The sequence below is a fragment of the Meyerozyma guilliermondii genome, genomic scaffold (genome assembly GCF_000149425.1).
Source record: "Meyerozyma guilliermondii ATCC 6260 scaffold_5 genomic scaffold, whole genome shotgun sequence".
Taxonomy (NCBI): domain Eukaryota; kingdom Fungi; phylum Ascomycota; class Pichiomycetes; order Serinales; family Debaryomycetaceae; genus Meyerozyma; species Meyerozyma guilliermondii.
This window is the reverse complement of record NW_001809796.1, coordinates 441,261-459,127: the sequence shown is the minus strand read 5'-3', so window position 1 is coordinate 459,127 and position 17,867 is coordinate 441,261. Positions and strand designations below refer to the sequence as shown.

The 17,867-nt window shown below is 43.6% G+C and overlaps 11 protein-coding genes across 11 annotated transcripts; 8 read left to right on the top strand and 3 right to left on the bottom strand. All coding sequences in view use genetic code 12, as the record gives it.

The window, feature by feature from the left end:
• Nucleotides 1–164: 164 nt before the first annotated feature.
• PGUG_04199 (uncharacterized protein) lies at nt 165–746 on the top strand (the record flags this gene model as incomplete). Its single annotated transcript, XM_001483420.1, has 1 exon — nt 165–746. One exon carries the CDS (start codon nt 165–167, stop codon nt 744–746), a length of 582 nt encoding a protein of 193 aa, XP_001483470.2.
• A 436-nt stretch (nt 747–1,182) lies between these two features.
• Nucleotides 1,183–3,108, top strand: TRA1 (histone acetyltransferase; the record flags this gene model as incomplete). Its single annotated transcript, XM_001483419.1, has 1 exon — nt 1,183–3,108. One exon carries the CDS (start codon nt 1,183–1,185, stop codon nt 3,106–3,108), a length of 1,926 nt encoding a protein of 641 aa, XP_001483469.1.
• Nucleotides 1,379–1,837, top strand: PGUG_04198 (uncharacterized protein; the record flags this gene model as incomplete). Its single annotated transcript, XM_001483418.1, has 1 exon — nt 1,379–1,837. The coding sequence occupies one exon, from the start codon at nt 1,379–1,381 to the stop codon at nt 1,835–1,837; it is 459 nt and encodes a 152-aa protein (XP_001483468.2).
• Nucleotides 3,109–3,307: 199 nt separating the features above from the next.
• Nucleotides 3,308–4,903, top strand: PGUG_04196 (uncharacterized protein; the record flags this gene model as incomplete). The annotated part of the gene is made up of 1 exon (XM_001483417.1): nt 3,308–4,903. One exon carries the CDS (start codon nt 3,308–3,310, stop codon nt 4,901–4,903), a length of 1,596 nt encoding a protein of 531 aa, XP_001483467.1.
• Nucleotides 4,904–4,942: 39 nt separating this feature from the next.
• Nucleotides 4,943–5,578, bottom strand: PGUG_04195 (phosphatidylglycerophosphatase; the record flags this gene model as incomplete). The annotated part of the gene is made up of 1 exon (XM_001483416.1): nt 4,943–5,578. One exon carries the CDS (start codon nt 5,576–5,578, stop codon nt 4,943–4,945), a length of 636 nt encoding a protein of 211 aa, XP_001483466.2.
• A 50-nt stretch (nt 5,579–5,628) lies between these two features.
• PGUG_04194 (E3 ubiquitin-protein ligase) lies at nt 5,629–7,422 on the top strand (the record flags this gene model as incomplete). Its single annotated transcript, XM_001483415.1, has 1 exon — nt 5,629–7,422. The coding sequence occupies one exon, from the start codon at nt 5,629–5,631 to the stop codon at nt 7,420–7,422; it is 1,794 nt and encodes a 597-aa protein (XP_001483465.2).
• A 51-nt stretch (nt 7,423–7,473) lies between these two features.
• PGUG_04193 (uncharacterized protein) lies at nt 7,474–7,983 on the top strand (the record flags this gene model as incomplete). The annotated part of the gene is made up of 1 exon (XM_001483414.1): nt 7,474–7,983. One exon carries the CDS (start codon nt 7,474–7,476, stop codon nt 7,981–7,983), a length of 510 nt encoding a protein of 169 aa, XP_001483464.1.
• Nucleotides 7,984–8,118: 135 nt separating this feature from the next.
• On the top strand, nt 8,119–9,006 carry PGUG_04192 (uncharacterized protein; the record flags this gene model as incomplete). Its single annotated transcript, XM_001483413.1, has 1 exon — nt 8,119–9,006. One exon carries the CDS (start codon nt 8,119–8,121, stop codon nt 9,004–9,006), a length of 888 nt encoding a protein of 295 aa, XP_001483463.2.
• A 42-nt stretch (nt 9,007–9,048) lies between these two features.
• MRE11 (MRX complex nuclease subunit) lies at nt 9,049–10,974 on the bottom strand (the record flags this gene model as incomplete). The annotated part of the gene is made up of 1 exon (XM_001483412.1): nt 9,049–10,974. The coding sequence occupies one exon, from the start codon at nt 10,972–10,974 to the stop codon at nt 9,049–9,051; it is 1,926 nt and encodes a 641-aa protein (XP_001483462.2).
• Nucleotides 10,975–11,214: 240 nt separating this feature from the next.
• Nucleotides 11,215–16,056, top strand: GCN2 (serine/threonine-protein kinase; the record flags this gene model as incomplete). Its single annotated transcript, XM_001483411.1, has 1 exon — nt 11,215–16,056. One exon carries the CDS (start codon nt 11,215–11,217, stop codon nt 16,054–16,056), a length of 4,842 nt encoding a protein of 1,613 aa, XP_001483461.2.
• A 24-nt stretch (nt 16,057–16,080) lies between these two features.
• On the bottom strand, nt 16,081–17,634 carry PGUG_04189 (uncharacterized protein; the record flags this gene model as incomplete). Its single annotated transcript, XM_001483410.1, has 1 exon — nt 16,081–17,634. The coding sequence occupies one exon, from the start codon at nt 17,632–17,634 to the stop codon at nt 16,081–16,083; it is 1,554 nt and encodes a 517-aa protein (XP_001483460.2).
• Between the last annotated feature and the right edge of the window lie 233 nt (nt 17,635–17,867).

The window sequence follows — 17,867 nt, the reverse complement described above, 5'->3', positions numbered from 1 at the left end:
CAGTTGCTAGAGAAGTGCATTAAATCGGATACCATGATATCCAAGAAGTTTTGCAGAGAGTCTTACGACTCATTCTCCAGGCAATCAATGAAGAGAAGGGCCCAGAAGAAAGCGAGGACGACAATGACGTCGTCAAAGATTTTGTCAATTTGTTGACCACCACCATGGCTGAAGATTTAGGAGACATGCCTTCCGTTGCGGCAGGTGTGACCTTGTCGTGGACTTTAGCGAACTATCGTCCGTCAACTCTTGATTCTCTTCTTCCACTGATTATGAGAACTTTCAGCAAACTTTGCAAGGACCACATCACCATCACTCACCAAGGATCACAGAACTCCTCGCGCGAGAACGCCAACTTTGAGTATGAAGCAAAGATGACTACGAAACTTTTGGAGAAAATCTTGCAGCTTTCTCTGATGAGGATCTCAGGACTCGGAGACCAACGGCGTATTTTCTTGTCGCTCTTAGCACAGCTTATTGAGCGCTCACTTGACAAAGAAACCTTGGAGAAAATTATCAAGATTGTCAAGGGTTGGGTGTTTTCAAAGACCGACCTCTTTCCAACAACGAAAGAGAAAGCCGCAATCTTGGCCAAGATGATGGTATTTGAAATTCGTGGAGAACCTACGCTCTCGAAAGAGTTTTACCAAATAATTGTGGACATTTTCGAAGACGATACTTTCAGTTGTACTGACCTCACTGTACGAATGGAGCAACCATTTTTAGTTGGAACTCGGTACGGCTAGACGTTTCCATCAGGCGCTAAGTTTGATGTCTCATTCTCAACAATAGTTCTTAAGAAAAGGATGTCAGTAAACGTCTCTACTACATCATTAGGGAACAAAACTTGGGAGTATTTAGCCGACTACAACTGGCTCAATCAAAGCTCTTCAGTTGCTCTATGGATCATTTTGATCACGAGAAACAACTTGTTCTTGGTGAAGGAGAGAATAAGCTTCAACCTGTCACCTCGTTCCTCCTATGTTTCAGACGACAGCGAAATGGATGTTGAACATGAATCTTGATGAAACTTTCCCAGCTCTGTTCGAAGCACAATGAGTTTTTAACCCAAGCCTAGCTATTGCTTCCGGCGAAAGACTTATTGGAAACCGCTTGTTGATATGTTCTATCAAAGTAGCGAACATTGTAACACTAAGGTTTGGTCTTTCAATTTTCCCCAATATGGCATTCAAGTCCATTCCACGTTCTGAGAACCTTGATTTTACCAGATTCTTAGTGATACTTTTGTCAAAAGATTACCACACTCGTCAAGTGGATAGCAGACCTAATGTGATACAGTCTCTTTTGGAAGGAATCTCCCGCTGTGAAGAACTTCAGCTTCCTCCATTTGCAATCGAGTGCTTAGCATCAAACTTTGATGCATGGGCTCAAGGTATTCATATACTTGAACGGATGGAAGAGCAGACTGTTAATGGGAATCCCGAGGTTCATGAGATCACTCAGGATGCTCTTGCGAAATTATACGCTGCGCTTAAGGAGGATGATACGTTTTACGGTTTATGGAGAAGAAGAGCCAAATACTCTGAAACGTTGGCAGCGCTTTCCTATGAGCAAATTGGTCTTTGGGATAAAGCACAACAGCTCTACGAGGCTGCTCAGATCAAAGCTCGAAGTGGAGTGCTTCCATATGGAGAGTCTGAATACACTCTTTGGGAAGACCACTGGATTCTTTGCGCCGAAAAACTCCAACATTGGGACATTCTTACCGAACTTGCTAAACACGAAGGATTTTCAGATTTGCTATTGGAATGTGGTTGGCGAGTTGCGGATTGGAATACCGACCGTGAAACCTTGGAACAGACAGTTAAGAGTGTGATGGACGTTCCAACTCCAAGAAGACAAATGTTTGAAACATTCCTCTGCTTACAGAGCTATAGAGGTGAAAAGGATGTTCTTGACGAGCTCTCCAAATTATGTGATGAAGGCATTCAGCTTGCTCTCCGGAAATGGCATGGGCTTCCACGTAAGTTTGCCAATGCTCACATTCCGCTTTTGCACACTTTTCAGCAATATGTGGAGTTCATGGAGGCTAGTCAGGTATATGCCAGTTTGGTTTCCACAAACGCTCAGAATTTGGATATTAAATCGCAAGAACTCAAGCGAGTACTTCAAGTTTGGAGAGAGCGTCTTCCTAACATTTGGGATGATATCAATATTTGGAACGATCTTGTGACTTGGAGACAACATGCTTTCCAAGTTATCAACAAAGTCTACATGCCCTTCATTCCAGTACTTCAACAGACCAACTCAGGAGGCAATGCCAACTCGTATGCTTATCGTGGGTTCCACGAGATTGCGTGGGTTATCAACAGGTTTGCTCATGTTGCTCGTAAGCATGGAATGGCCGATGTGTGCAACATTCAGCTCAGCAAGATTTATCAGCTTCCAAACATTGAAATTCAGGAAGCTTTCTTGAAGCTCAAAGAACAAGTCAAGTGTCATTACCAGAACCCTGGAGAGTTGAATACCGGTCTCGATGTCATCAGCAACACCAACTTGGTTTATTTTGCGACACAACAGAAAGCCGAGTTTTTCACCTTGAAGGGAATGTTTTTGAATAAAATGAACCAAAAGGACGAAGCAAACAAAGCGTTTGCAACATCTGTGCAAATAGACCTCAACCTACCAAAAGCGTGGGCCGAGTGGGGTATGTTCAACGATAAGAGATTCAAGGAGAACTCACACGACATGGTTTATGCAAACAACGCTATCAGCTGTTACCTTCAGGCTGCTGGTCTATACAAAAATGGTAAGACGAGGAAGCTACTTGCTCGTATCTTATGGCTTATTAGTCTTGATGATGCATCTGGAACTCTCTCTCAAGCCTTTGATACGTTCCGAGGAGAGGTTCCAGTATGGTACTGGCTTACGTTTATTCCACAATTGCTTACTTCTTTGTCTCATAAAGAAGCTCGTTTGGTGAAGCAAATTTTGATAAGAATTGCAAAGAGTTACCCACAAGCACTTCACTTCCAACTCCGAACCACCAAGGAAGATTTCGCGGCCAAGTTGAGACAGTTCAACCGATCTGCTGAAGAACTTGGGTCGGTTGTCCAGCTCACCACAGACCAAGAGTTCTATTGCTGAAGAAAAACTCAAGGAAGAAGAGAAGGAGGGAGAGAAAGAAGAAGCCGATGCAAAGAGAGAGGAAAGTGAAGAAAAGAGTGAGGACGATAAAAAGAGTTCCGAGAATAACGATACAAATGGTGTCAAAGGAGAAAAAGATAAGTCAGATTCAGATTCTACAAGCTCTGTTCGTCAAGCATGGGAACATGTTGAAGAAATCATGGGCATACTTAAGACTGCTTATCCATTGTTAACACTTTCATTGGAGTCTTTGGTCGACCAAATCAACCAAAGATTCAAATGCACTGCTGATGAAGATGCTTACAGATTGGGTGTTGCTCTCCTTAATGATGGTGTTCAGTACCTCAATCGATTGGGAAACCCCAGAGAAGATGCCAAGCTTCCTCCGGTAACTGAAGCGAACATAACCCGCTTTGCTGAGACTGTTTTGCCAAAGCAGATTCGAGCTGAGTTTGAGAAAGACTTGGTTGTTGGCAAGCCAAATTTGGAGACATATATCATCAAGTTGAGAAAGTGGCGTGATAGACTCGAAGACAAGCTTGATCGTCGCTTTTCTGAAATCAATTTGGAGAATCTTTGCCCTCACTTGAGTGAATTCCACCATCAAAAGTTCGAGGAAATTGAAGTTCCTGGACAGTATCTACTCAACAAAGACAATAACACCCACTTTGTCAAGATTGAGCGGTTCCTTCCAACTATCGATTTGGCTCGTGGCACGAATGCTTGCTACAAAAGATTGAAGATTCGTGGTCATGATGGAAGTCTTCATGCTTTCGCAGTTCAATTCCCTGCTGCTCGTCACTGTCGCCGCGAGGAAAGTATCTTCCAATTGTTCAGAATATTCAGCGACACTCTTTCACGAAAAGTCGAAACCAGGAGAAGAAACATCGAGTTCACGGTGCCTGTGGCTGTCCCATTATCCCCACATATTCGGATCATTAGTGACGACGTAAAGGATATCACCATGCAGAAAGTGTACGAGGACTTCTGTCGTCGCAACGGTAAGAGTCGGGATGAGCCGTTTATCTACACCATAGACAAGCTTCGTGCAGCCTATGATCCTCGCTTGCCAAAGCCTGATTTGATGAGTATCCGAGTGGAGATTTTGAGCGCCATTCAGACTTTGCTTGTTCCATCTACCGTTCTCAAGAACTATTTTATGGAACTCTATCCTCAATTTGAAGATTTCTGGTTGTTCCGCAAACAGTTCACGTCTCAATATGCTTCGTTCATCTTCAGCACTTATATGATGTGTGTGAACACTCGCCAGCCCCAAAAGATTCATGTCAACAAGGGCTCAGGAAACGTGTGGACTTCAGACATGTTACCTTGCAAGATAGCCAGCAAGAATGCTTCGCTTGATGGTAGTCAAGGTGGACGTCCAGCACCACTCTTCTATAACGCCGAGATGGTTCCTTTCAGATTGACGCCAAATATCCAAAAGTTGATTGGAGAGACTGGAATGGAAGGTATCTTGTCGGTATACTTGTTAGCCATTGCCAGAGCATTAACCGAGCCAGAATCTGACCTCGAACAATACTTGACTCTCTTTGTCAGAGACGAGGTGATATCGTGGTGCAACCAGCAAGATCCACCACGGTCTTTGCCTCAGGATTCACAGTTGAGAGAGATTGTCAGAATGAACGTCGACTTGGTGATCAAGAGAGTATTGACTATGGGACATCCCAGCAACAACCAGGCGGTCACCACACAAAATATTCTCGATTTGATATCGCAGGCTGTCAACCCTAGAAACCTCGCTGCGGCAGATACGTTGTGGATGGCCTACTTTTAATGAATGTATAATATATGTAAGAAATGAATTGCCATAGATTCATGGAGACTTGGGACCGTATCCCGCCATTCGGCTATAGAACAATCTTTCGAGCTTAACAAACGGTTTCTGAGAAAGCTCTACTCCCTCGGAGATCCAGATCCCCCACGCTCCCATCATGTTCGCCATGAGCATATCTGTGAAAAGTCTGTCGCCGATAACTACAATTTGCGACGGATCTGTAATACCCACCTTTGCAAAATATGCCATTATTTCTTCGTGACACCCAGGTTTTTTGGTCGAATGACGAAGGACTGTGACCCCAGTATCATTTTCAAGCTTTTTAGCCTGCTGGTGATCCACATCGTCATCAGTACCGGCTGAATTGCTGACGATGAGAATGTTGTCTTTGTGATAATTGTCTACAAGCGACTTCCACGTTTGCTGGTAAGCAGGCCAAACTTTGTCGTCCTGATCCTTGGCAAAACAGTTGTCTTTATCGAGAACTACTGCCTTTATATTGGATTTTTTGTTTGTAGTTTCTTCGTTTTGTGCTTGGTTTTCTTCATAGCCAAGACTAAATGGGATCACCAACTTGTCAAAAGTAGGCACCACGGCATGGGGCAAGCACAACGAGGGCTGGTAGAGAAGTCTCAGTACATTTAGGGTGGCACTTAGATTTAGTGATAATGGCATGGGTAAAGAAAAAGTTCGCGACGTGAAAATTCAAACTTAAACCAATTGTCATGTCGACAGCACGAACTCGTGTGGGAAGAACCAGGACATCCGGAGGTTCCCGGACCAACAAAAAGACTGGTGTTGAGCCTGACAATGACCCAGAAGACTCGCTGTGTATCATTTGTACGGAAAAAATTGTTTTTGCGGCAGTTTCACCATGCCATCATACGACTTGTCACTACTGTGGTTTACGACAACGGGCTCTCTACGGGCGAAAGTTGTGCCTAGTGTGTCGTACGGATAACGAGAACAACATATTCACAGATCAGATCGAAAAGTCCTACGAAAGTTTCAATAAAAGTGACATTTACGAAACCAACACAGACTATGGTATTAGCTTCACATCGGTAACGGTTCAAAACGACACATTGGGACTTTTGGAGTTTAAGTGTCCATTAGACAAATCTCACGAGAGCATGAAATCATTCAAGGACCTTGCAGACCACGTAAAGACCGAACACAACAAATTCTATTGCATGATTTGCTCCAAGAATAAAAAAGCATTTGCAAGTGAACTTCCACTTTACACCCACAAACAGCTCCAGAGACACCAGACCGAGGGAGACAGCAAGGGCTTCGATGGTCATCCAGAATGTAAATATTGCAGAGGCAACAGGTTTTACTCGGAAGATGAACTCAACGTTCATATTCGAGATAAGCATGAGCGGTGCTACATCTGCGACCAGCATGATGCCAAGAATGCTAGCTACTACAAAAACTACGATTCCCTTTACGAGCACTTTCGCCAGGCACATTATGTGTGTTCTGTTCCGTCGTGTATCGAGAAGCGATTTGTGGTGTTCAGAGAAGACTTAGACTTGACTGCTCACATGCTCAAAGAGCACGGCGGACTTACAAATGGGTCTAGGTTTGTCATTGGAGCCACTGGACCTCATTTCCAATCTCATCTCTCGACTTACACTCCAGCTACTTCTGAACGTCACAACGATAGTAACCAGCACGAAAACCACGACTTGAAAAAGAAGCGATTAGACGAACGAGTTAAGCACTATGTCAACTACGACACATCTAAAATGCAAGAATTCAAGCGTCTTTGTGCGGATTACAGATCCCTGAAAGTCACGGCTCAACAGCTACAAGAAACATTTAAAGAGCTCTTCAAGCTGCAACAGAAAAACGAAGTAGGACTTATTTTGTACGAACTTGCAGAACTCTTTCCCAAAGGTTCAGACAAGCACAAGGCTCTTATGGTGGTGTACGACGTGCAAGTTACACACAACAAAGAAGACCAGTTTCCTGTTTTGAGTGGACTGAAAAATGCATTTACTGGTTCTATTCATGGCTGGAATACTTTACAAAACTCAGCTGCTTCTAGCCAAGAAAGTTTTCCCGTTCTCCCCAAACCCAAGAAGAAGAATGCTTCCGGCTCGGCAGCTCAGCCTATCAGATATACTACACTCAAGAAACCTACCAAAGTTACTACGGTGATCCTGAGCTCGCCTTCAACTGTGAACAAGAATTTCAAACCAACTTATCTCGACAACAGACGTACTGCATCTTCTACAGCGTTAGCTTCGGAAAACAAAGAGCCACTTACAAGACATTCTTCCAGTTCGCTGAACTTGGCGGACCCTCGGTTTCCAGCACTTGAAAAGAAAACTACGAAGAAAGTGTTTCCACGAGTAAATCCCGCTCCTGCAACCAATTCCAGTTCTTGGGGCCCAGCATTGAACTCGAAGTCGCCCGAACCGTTGGACAACTCAGGAATAGAAATACTAGACAAGAGAAAGGTTAAACTGAAGAAAAAGCAGGAAAAGATACTCTTCACTAATAACCATTAGTGTGCAGGACTCTAGAGTGCTCGCGAGAAACATCTCAATTTGCGATTAGATATGCTTCGGACTGCTGGAAGACTAGCACTTTTGGCCGCCAAAAGCGGTCCTATTCGACCAAATTTGCATTTCGCTCGCTCTCCCAGATTGATATCCAAGATACCAAATCTACAAAGATGGAACTCGTCGCAAACAGCCAAGGTGGATCAGCAGTACATGATTGCATTCACTTGCAAAAAATGCAATACCCGCTCATCACACACGTTCTCGAAACAGGCGTACACGAAGGGAACCGTCGCCATACAGTGTCCTGGATGCAAAAATAGACATTTAATTGCCGATAATTTGGGAGTTTTCAAAGATCAACGCATTAACATCGAAGACCTTTTAAAGGCTAAAGGCGAGTCTGTAGCGACGGGAACGGAAGACCTTGTTTTCGAGGATATACCAGAGAGTTTGAGGAATACTATTGGTCACTACGCCAAGGATGCTCCGGAAGAGTTTCGTCGTGATGATGACGACAAAGTTCATTATCTCGAAGATAAAAACGACACCAAAGAAAATAAATAGAGACTAACATAGAACTTGCGAGTTCAGCCAAGCTATTCCGTCCCTCGTAGCTACGTTCAGGTTTTGTAATTTGTAAATACGAATCATATATACTATTTTCAGATACTCGCTGCGAAAATTCTCACTTCTTTAATCATGCTCAGATCATTACGGCTCCACACAGCAACTAGATTACTTGCTCAAAACAGTGCTAGGTTCGGATTTGTGCGATTCAACTCAACTGCTGCTCAAAAGTACCAAGAAAAGCTTCAGAAAAAGGCTCAAGAACTCGGACTTGGTTCGGTTGAAGAACTCAAGAAACAACTCAAAGATGAAATCAAAGCCAAAAAACTCGAGTTCAGTAAAATAGATCCCTTGAAGGAACTCGAGGAGTATGAGAAGCGCCAGGAAAAAGAATTAGAAAAAGATAGATCCAAAACCATCAAAATTAGAGCACCCATAGATAAGAACTTGGAGAAGAAACCATATAAAACTTTGGACTCGTACTTGGCACTGGACAAATTGAAAGATCTAGGACAAAAGGAGATTGAGCTTATTTGGAGAGCCCGTTTTGAGAACAAAGAACGTACCCTTAATGCGATTCTTACCGATATTCAATTTGCTACAATGTATGCAAATGCATTCAAGAATCCTAGCTTCATTCTTCCGCTTCCCAGAAACGAAGACGGCTACGAAATGCATTTTGTTCAATGGTCGTTTGCCGGTCCTCAGACCACACACTGCATGCTTACAACATTGGCAGAATATAAGCTTCATAAAGAGTATGCCAAACCTCACACTACACTTATGTTCCACCAGGAACTAGTCAACTCGAAGAATTTGGTTTTAATGAACGGTCAGGTTGAAGAAGAGGCAGCATTATCTATGGATGATGCACAATTGCTCGTTCTCAATGTGCAGCGGTTTTATGGTGCTGTTGGAGACGAAGCGCTGATCAAGCGCAAGCATGAATTGCTTCGTGCTTTCACAACCAGTGAAAACTTTGACGTGGATACGTTGATCGAGGAAGCAACATCTGTCTAGAACCAACCAGATCCAAATTCTTGAAGATGTTCTTGTATATAGTTACCTTCCCATACTCAAGATATCATCTAAAAGAGACTTTTTTCCTTGTGTTTCTGTTTTCTTTCCCTTGGTGCTAGCTTTCTTTCGAGGAGCCACTGGCTTCTTTAGTGCTGGTTTTGTAGTGGCAGTCTTTCTCGCAGTCGACTTTGAAGCCCCATTGCGAGCAGAACTCTTGGGTGGCTCAGGCAAATCTTCTTCGTCACTTGTTATGACCAGTCCTTCACTATCACTCACCACCTCTTCCATTGACTCATCAGAAACGTCTGAATCTGACAATACTATTGACTCGCTTTTGGCACTCTTGGCCAGTTTTTTGACTTGTGGTTTTGGTTTCGATTTTGATGCGACCGCTTTTGCTTTTACAGGCTTCGAATTGCTGATTTCACTGATAGTCTTGTTCCAGTCTGGTCTTTCATTTTTCACTTTACCGAGAATTTCCTTAAACACTCGTTTGGCTGCTTGTTCATCATCAAGATTTAGGTGGTTTTTATCGATGTCCATGTCAAGAAGCATTTTCGTTTCTACCTCAATCTCCTTCTCGATAAACTTGTGGAGAATAGTCTTGTCGTCGTTTTCAATGTATCTGCGAACAGCGTAGTTGATACCCTCTTCGGGCACTAGAGCCAAATTAGTTTGCTTCAAGAATTCCTCGAAAAAGTCTTCAAGCTGAACCTCAGGCTGAACCTCGTCGTTACTCTGGTCGACGAATTTCGGCCGTGAAGTCACAGCCAAGTCGTTATTCTTCTTTTTGAAGAGTAGTATCACATCATTGACGTTCGCAATCTTGCCCACGAATCTGTTGGAAAATCGTCGTGGGTTCTCAACATGGTAGTCACCGGTGTAGTCCACTCTTAAGCGTATTAACGGCAACTGGCCGGATGTGTCAATTTCGTTGGCTTTTTGAATGAGCTCTTGGACTTTATTAACGAGAAACTTGGACACATCATCTTTTGAAGCTGGACCTGGCACGAATCCTTCTTTTTGTAGTACAACTTCCTCCATAATGAACGGGCGAACGGTCTTGAGTTTGACCGGTTCAATGGAGTATTTATTATCACGAATATTCATGATGAACACGTTCTTCTCGACCATTTCTCCCGGTGAAAGAGCTGTAGCCACAGATGATCCGGGCTGTAGTACGTCAAATCCCATTTCAGGGTTGTACATAGGCTCTGGAATGCATTCATGTTCATGGCCCCAAAGTACGAAATCCATGAATTTGGGGAGAAAGTTCTCGGGTATATATGACGTTCGGGTATGAGCCACATGGTTTTGATGGACACACAAGAAGTTGAACCACGAATCAGGCTCATCGCTGGAGCGTAAGAATGTGGCTTTGTTATCACGGAACACTCTGTGGAGTCGTTCATCTTTAACATTTCCAATGCCATACAATGCTAGTTTTGTGGTACCTTTTTTGAAAAGAAGTGGAGCTACCGTTATATCTTCGTTGTTCACCACCTTACCAAAGTAGTTGACTAGTCCTGAAGCTGCCAAAATATCCAAAGGCAGTAAAAGGCTATCACCTGTGGCATCATCGTGATTTCCACTAATTGCAAACACAGGAACCCCTATATTAAAGTTTTCGTCCTCGTAGTTTACACCAGGAAAATCCAGCGTCAACGCCATGCTGGGATCACTTATCAATTCCAATTCACAGGGACGGTCTCCGAGACAGTTGGATCGAAGAGATTTTATTACTTGATAAAGCGATTTTTTCGATGGTTTATTAACATGGAAGAGATCTCCGCCTTGTACCACCATATCTACATCGCGCTCCTTCGCTATACGGGTGATTTCCTCGAAAGTTTTGCCGGAATCGTCGCCTCTTATCGGATCGTTTTCATGGTACCCAACATGATTATCAGTAGTTATGAGAATGGAAATGGTATTGGGTCCCTGAGGTATTCTCTTGGATGGTGGCATGAAGAATTGGGGTGAGGGACTACGAGACCAGTATCTCAAGTGGTAGAGGTTAGTGGTGACTAGTGGTGTTTAGTGGTGACTAGTGAGATTTAGTGAGATTTAGTGAGATTTCGCAATCGGTTCCGCGCGCGCTGCTCATCGAATTGTTCTAGAGACACTTAATACTTCAATTTAGACTGTAAACGACTATCGTGTGATTCCAGGTCGTCCAATTAACATCTACAGCCGTCCAGCATCATTATGAGCCTGCTTTCAGCACGACAGCAAGATGAGGTCAATAGCGTCGAGTCGATCTATGGTGATATTTTCACGGATATCACCCCGCAAGGTCTCATATGGAACAAAAAACCCAGTCCCCACTTCCAGATACGACTAGAAACCGATCTGGAGCCCGATAAACCTTCGATGAGTTTGGTTTTGGACATTGAATTCACGCCAACATATCCCAAATCACCTCCGCTTGTGCGGTTATTGAACCCCAAAAACCTCTTGAAACACATGATTCTGGCAATGGACCAGAAAGTACGCAGTCTTATCAAGGAGTACGCCGAAGAGGAGGTCTCTTTTATCATTATCTCAGAGATCAAAGATATGCTTGACGATTTTCACTCCAAGTCAGAAAAGGTTCTCTCTTTGGAAGAAGAGCGGGAAGTTCGATTGCAAAAGGAGCGGCTTCAATTGGAGCAGGAAGAAGCGTTGCGGCGCCGAGAGGAAGAGAGCGCACAAAGAAGGCAGAATGAAGAACTTAACCAAGAAATACTCAAGATTCAAGACGAATATTACGAAGATACTCCGGACGGAACAACCGAGGAAGAAGACGGATCTGCAGACTTGGTGCCTCCTAATGCCGACGACTTTATTGTGTTTGAGAAACCAATGGTCGGATTCACAGAGTCACCCAGAGTTATGTTCACTTTCCGTACCGTTCTGGAACCGATACGATATAAGAAACCAGATCTTTTATCGTCAATCGCACACCAGCAAATTGTTACTCCCTACATTGTCCCAGCACTCTCCACGAAATTGCACGGTGCCCTCATACCCACGTACTTGCTTTCAGATATTATGCTTACATGCGACCATTGGCTCACCGACGACGGCAAGAAAGAAATACAACTGTTGGAATCAGAGCTCCAAAATGTCATGAATGTCAAGCACGAAAACATCTCGTCGTTGGTGGGATTTCAGATTGACAGACAGGAAAAAGGCTGGAGAATCCGTCTACTCACAGACTATTCTCCCCAATCACAATCTCTTCAAGAAATACTAGCTGCTCAACACAAAATATCCTGGTCCACCGCTCGCACCTGGTTGATACAAGTGCTTCCAGCCATTGAGTCCTTGCACAATATTGGGCTCGTACATAAAGCAATTTGCCCATTGACGGTAATTTCCATCCCTAATGGACTGTCTGCCAGCACACTAAAACTATGCCACATATCCTATGGATACTGCTTACTTCAAATGGCCCACGAATACCCTAATAATAATCAAAAACCGAAGGACCCTGTTGATGTCATGGGCAATTCTGCTCTTTGGATAGCTCCTGAGCTCAGCGATGGTTTTGAAAACTTCACCGTGAAAAGCGATATCTGGGATCTTGGTGTACTTTTCATGAAAGTGATGCTAGGAAAGAACTCAACAGAAACCTACAAGACCCCAACTCGCTTCTTGAGCAGTTTCAAGGCTTCTGATTTCCCAAATGACGAAGACAACGCCAATTTGGTGTTCGACCTTCTTTCAAAAATGTTCCAAAAAAAACTATTCAAACGTCCCAGTCCACTAGAATTGAACGCTGTTAGGTTTGTTCGTGATGGGCCTGTGGCCATTCAACAAAATAGCCAACTTCCACACCCATCTGGCTCTCCATCGCATCTGACGGGTATGTCTCATCTCAACTTAGCAGCTTCTAGGCGCCAAAGTAACCACCATGAACTGTTGGATGTTGGTGAGTCGAAGACCAGGAATGTAGGAAGATACGAGCGTGACTTCGAAGAGGTGGGCATCATCGGGAAAGGAGGATTCGGAGAGGTAGTGAAAGCACGAAATCGTTTGGAAGGCACCTTCTATGCTATCAAGAAAATCAAGCATAGAGCAGACAAACTCGACTCTCTTCTTAGCGAAGTGTTATCCTTGGCCAGGCTAAACCATCAGTACATTGTGAGATACTATGGAACTTGGGTTGAAGAGATAGACGAAGCTGATCAAGCGGCTGAACATGAGGATGAGGCAAGCGATGATGATTTCGAGAGCCCAGTAAATGTACGCTCGACATCGTTTTTAGCAAGCCAAGACAGCTCTTTTCAGATCGATTTTATTTCCAATTCTTTTGATCCTCAGTTGGACATTCCTAGCGAAGATGACCTATTTGAATTTGCCAATTCGACGGAAAACGACGAGTCGACATCCGGTGGAGATTTGTGGTCCGACATCACTTCTAACGAGGGATCCAAGAAAGAGAAGAGAACTAGCTCGAAATCGAAGCGCTCGATACTATACATCCAGATGGAGTTTTGCGAAAACAATACCCTTTTGAACTTGATCGAGCAGGGTCTTCCATACAATCCTAATGAGTATTGGCGATTATTTCGACAGCTTCTTGAAGCGGTTTCATATATTCATCAGTCAGGGTTTATTCATCGAGACCTCAAGCCTATGAATATTTTCATCGACAAATCGAACAACATCAAAGTTGGTGATTTTGGATTAGCAAAAAACTCACAATTTTCCCTGGTGGTTCTGACAAACAATCAAGTGGAGGCTGCAAATAAAGACCTCTCCACTGTTGTGGGAACTGTATTTTACACCGCACGAGAAGTGGCTACTGGAGATTACGATGAAAAAGTGGATATGTACTCACTTGGAATTGTATTCTTCGAAATGTGTTATCCCTTGTCCACAGGTATGGAAAGGGCACAGACTTTGAATGAACTAAGGCTCTCAAGTATCAACTTTCCTTCTAATTTTGTGGAGTCGAAATACAAAATGGAGAAGAAAATCATAAAAGTTCTACTTGATCACAATCCCAAAGAGCGCCCAAGCGCATCTGAGCTCCTACAAAGTGGATGGCTTCCGGTCGAACATCAGGATCAAGTTATCAAAGAGGCATTACGATCGTTGGCTGACCCTGCGTCTCCTTGGCAACATCAAGTTAGAGAGACTCTTTTTAATCAACCATACCTGTTGGCTCACGATTTGATGTTCGATAATAGCAGTCGAAACTCCCATAGTATCGAGAACACAACGAGAGATTATCTTTTGTTCAGCAATATGATTGATACTTTGTTTGGAATTTTCAGATTACATGGTGCAATCGAAGACTATAGCTCTGATATTCTACTACCCAAATCGCAAAACTTATCTGCTGGCCAGGTGTACGACGTGCTTGATCGGAGCGGTACCGTTCTTTCGCTTCCGTATGATTTGATTCTTCCCAAGGCAAGATTTTTGAGTCGAAATAACATTGATATCGCCAAGTTATACTGTCACGAGTTTGTCTACCGACCCAATATTCGGGGTCCAGGTACTCCAGACAAATACAGCTCGGTAAATTTTGATATAACGACACACGACAGAAGCCTTTTACCAATCAATGATGCTGAGTGTTTAAAAGTGGTCGATGAAATTTTGCATCATTTTCCCTGCTTCAAAGCCAAAGGTTCTCAGTGCTTAATTCTCATTAACCATTCCGACATTATCAATTCCGTAATAACCTTTGCATTTGGCAATATTGGAATCAGCGATCGCAAGCGCCACGAAGTTATTGGGGTTCTTTCTCAGCTTGGAATCGAAAAAAGTCCGGAAGAAATCAAAAGATATCTACGTGAAGACTTCAATGTTCCACACACAGTGACCAGAGACTTGGTGGATACCTTCAATTTTATGGGAGAGCCCGACGATGCAAGGAGAAAGTTGAAGAAAGCCATGGTTGACTCGCCATACTTTGTTAAAGTTGAGAAGGCTCTCGTTTATATTATGGATGTGTTGTCGATTCTTCGAAAGTTTGGCGTGAAGTCAGGAGTTTATCTTTCACCACTCAGCAACTACAATTGCCAGTATTACACTGGTGGAATAATGTTCCAGGCTATTTTTCGCTTGGATACCAAACGCCGGTTCGCCAGAGTTCTCACTGGAGGCAGGTATGATAAACTAGTTTCATCGCTAGCTAACGTGGACATAAATAAGGCAATAACTCCACATGCGGTGGGTTTGCTGCTAACATCCACATTTCTTTTCCTTCTTTTGAAAAGTAGGAAAATCGGGCCGAATGAAAAGTACAGCGAAACTCAATGGAGGGGAACCAGGTGCGATGTCTTGATCACCAGTACCAACAAATCGCTTGTTCGTCTTGCTGGATTTGAAATTGCTCAGTCTTTATGGAAGAATCGAATCAGTTGTGACTTTGCGTATTCTGCTTCTCAAACTGATATTATGGATCAAGCGGCCCAAGATGGGTGTGGTTGGATCGTCTTCATCAAGCAAACAAACTCACTGCTGAGAGTCAAATCCAGAAGAGGTCCAAGTAACTTTAAGCCGTTAAGAGTAAGAAGTGTTCAATCTGAAAAAGATACAGATTTGGAGTACGAAGAACTCGTTCCTTTTCTCGCTGAAGAAATCAATGGAAGTAATGAAGATGAGTCTGAAAGACACGACATGAATTATACTGACTCTTCACTCGACTCCATGCCCACAGGCCCATTATTTTCCACGGATATCAATAATAGAGTCATTGTGGTTCCCAATGATGCTCCAAGAGGCCGCAAAAATAACAAGCGTGAAAAGTGGGAGCTTGAAAACGATTCCAAAATGGCATCTGCCAATTTTATCAAAACTTTGTCTAATGCTCCAGTGATAGACCTAGATGTTCAAGATGAGGTTTTAGACATGATTCTGATCACTCCTCTTCGCCAACAAGATGAATGGGTACGCAAAATCGTATACTTTTCCAACAACTTTCCCAAGAGCTTCGGGGTCAACATCTACAATACTTTGAAAAAGGAAGCCAACAAAGGAACACAATGGGCAATGCTACACAGCTCGAAAACCGACAAGACTTGTGTCATAGATCTACAACGACAATGATTAAAGTACGCCTAATAAATATATTCACACAGACGACAAATGCTTCAGCTTCCAGTCCCAATACTCTTCCAATCGTAATTTTCCGTAATCAGCGTAGTCAAAGTCAATTTGACTAATTTCGCTTTGAATCATGGCCCAGATTCCCCAGTAGAACCCAGGCATGCCGTGAAATAGAGCAATTTCATCAATGAGTTTCTGGACTTCATCTTCGCTAGCATCAGGATTGTTAAGGTAGGAGCGAACCCACTTGACCATTACGGGATTATCCATGGAAGGCTCAGGTATAGCGGATCTGTCACAGTGGAAACCCTGCCATTCTGCCATATGATTGGCAATATCGAATGCCCGAGGTGCTGGAAGCATGTACTCGTAGTCTATGAATTTGATGGGGTTATTATCGACGGAAGGAAGGTCCGACTCTTCAAATGCAAAATCTGTCGGTATGATGACATTTCCTGAAAGTAAGTCACAATGCGCCGAAACCACGGGCGAGCTATTTTTTGAGGTTAAAGTTTCTTCAAGCCAATTAAGCTCTTGTCTCACCACTTCTCTGAGATCACTATCGATTTTTTTGTTGCGTGCAAACGAATCATGGAGAGCCTGGTTTAAAGGAACCACATCGATCCAATCGTGCAAAAGTTCCCATACGTTGTTGATGGTTTTCTTCTTTGGCTTTTTCTTCTTTTTGCTATTTTCTGCCATAAGGACCGGCAGCAGCTGCAACAGACGTCTTTTCTTCACCGTGACAGCATATCTCCGGAGCTTTTCCACACCATCTTCAATGTCGGAGCTTGATACTCGGTGATGCCAAATGCCCAAGAGTTGAGCAATAAGAGGGTACAAGGCCGGGTGGTATAGTTCGTTTGGTTCGAGCGAGCGGCCAGGGAGATAGCCGTAGACCAAACCGTTGCTGAAACGAGCATAGACTGGGGGAGCCAATTGCAAGGAATTGAGCACAAGATGCAGAATGTACTCACGATGTCTATCTATAATTAAGTTTGTTCCCTGTCCATAAACACGCATGAGCACGGTTGACCGGCCGTAGCTACACGAGAGTAACATGTTGGTAATTCCACCGGTTAAAAATTTGATTTTGATGTTGGCATCTTGGGGCCACTGCATAACAGCCAGGAGAATGGTTTTGACATTTTCGGCTTCAGAACTATCTTGCACTTTATCCTTGGCGGCGAGAAGTGCCACGAGGTCCACTTGGCGACGTGGCATGTATAATGAATGGGTGGGAGTAGGAATCTTCACTGTGGATCCGTTGTTGGTGGAACCGCCGGTTGACGGTGGAGTTAAATGTTCTGGCGAAGCCGATGCTTTCGCAGGATCCACGATGTTATCTGAGTCCAAATCCGAGCCGGAAGGGTTGTTGAGCTTATAAAGGAGGTTTTTGTTACGGATATTCATCATCTTCATGTTAGCATCGTGTGACTGCCAGTCTTCCACAACCGGATCTATCAGGATATCTGGGACAACATTATTAATTTCAGCCGCTTCCAAGTAGTGTACACGGCCATCGGCAACCATCCAATAGGCATCGTCGTCCATGGGGGTGCTTTTGGAGTGAACCATGTTTGGCGATAGTGGTCGCGAAGAATTTGGTCTGCGTGTGAGGCGGTGAGCCGCGCTGCGATAAAGCTTAATCGACGGCAGGTCATGTGATAGCAGAACCAAGAGATAAAGCGAGGAAGATATAGAAGCAGCAGGTTAGAATCGAGATAAGCAAGATAAAGCAAGGTAAAGAAAGAGAAAGCAACTTGTAGAAGCAGAAGTCTTTCTTCGTAGCAGCGTTAGATAGCGAATAA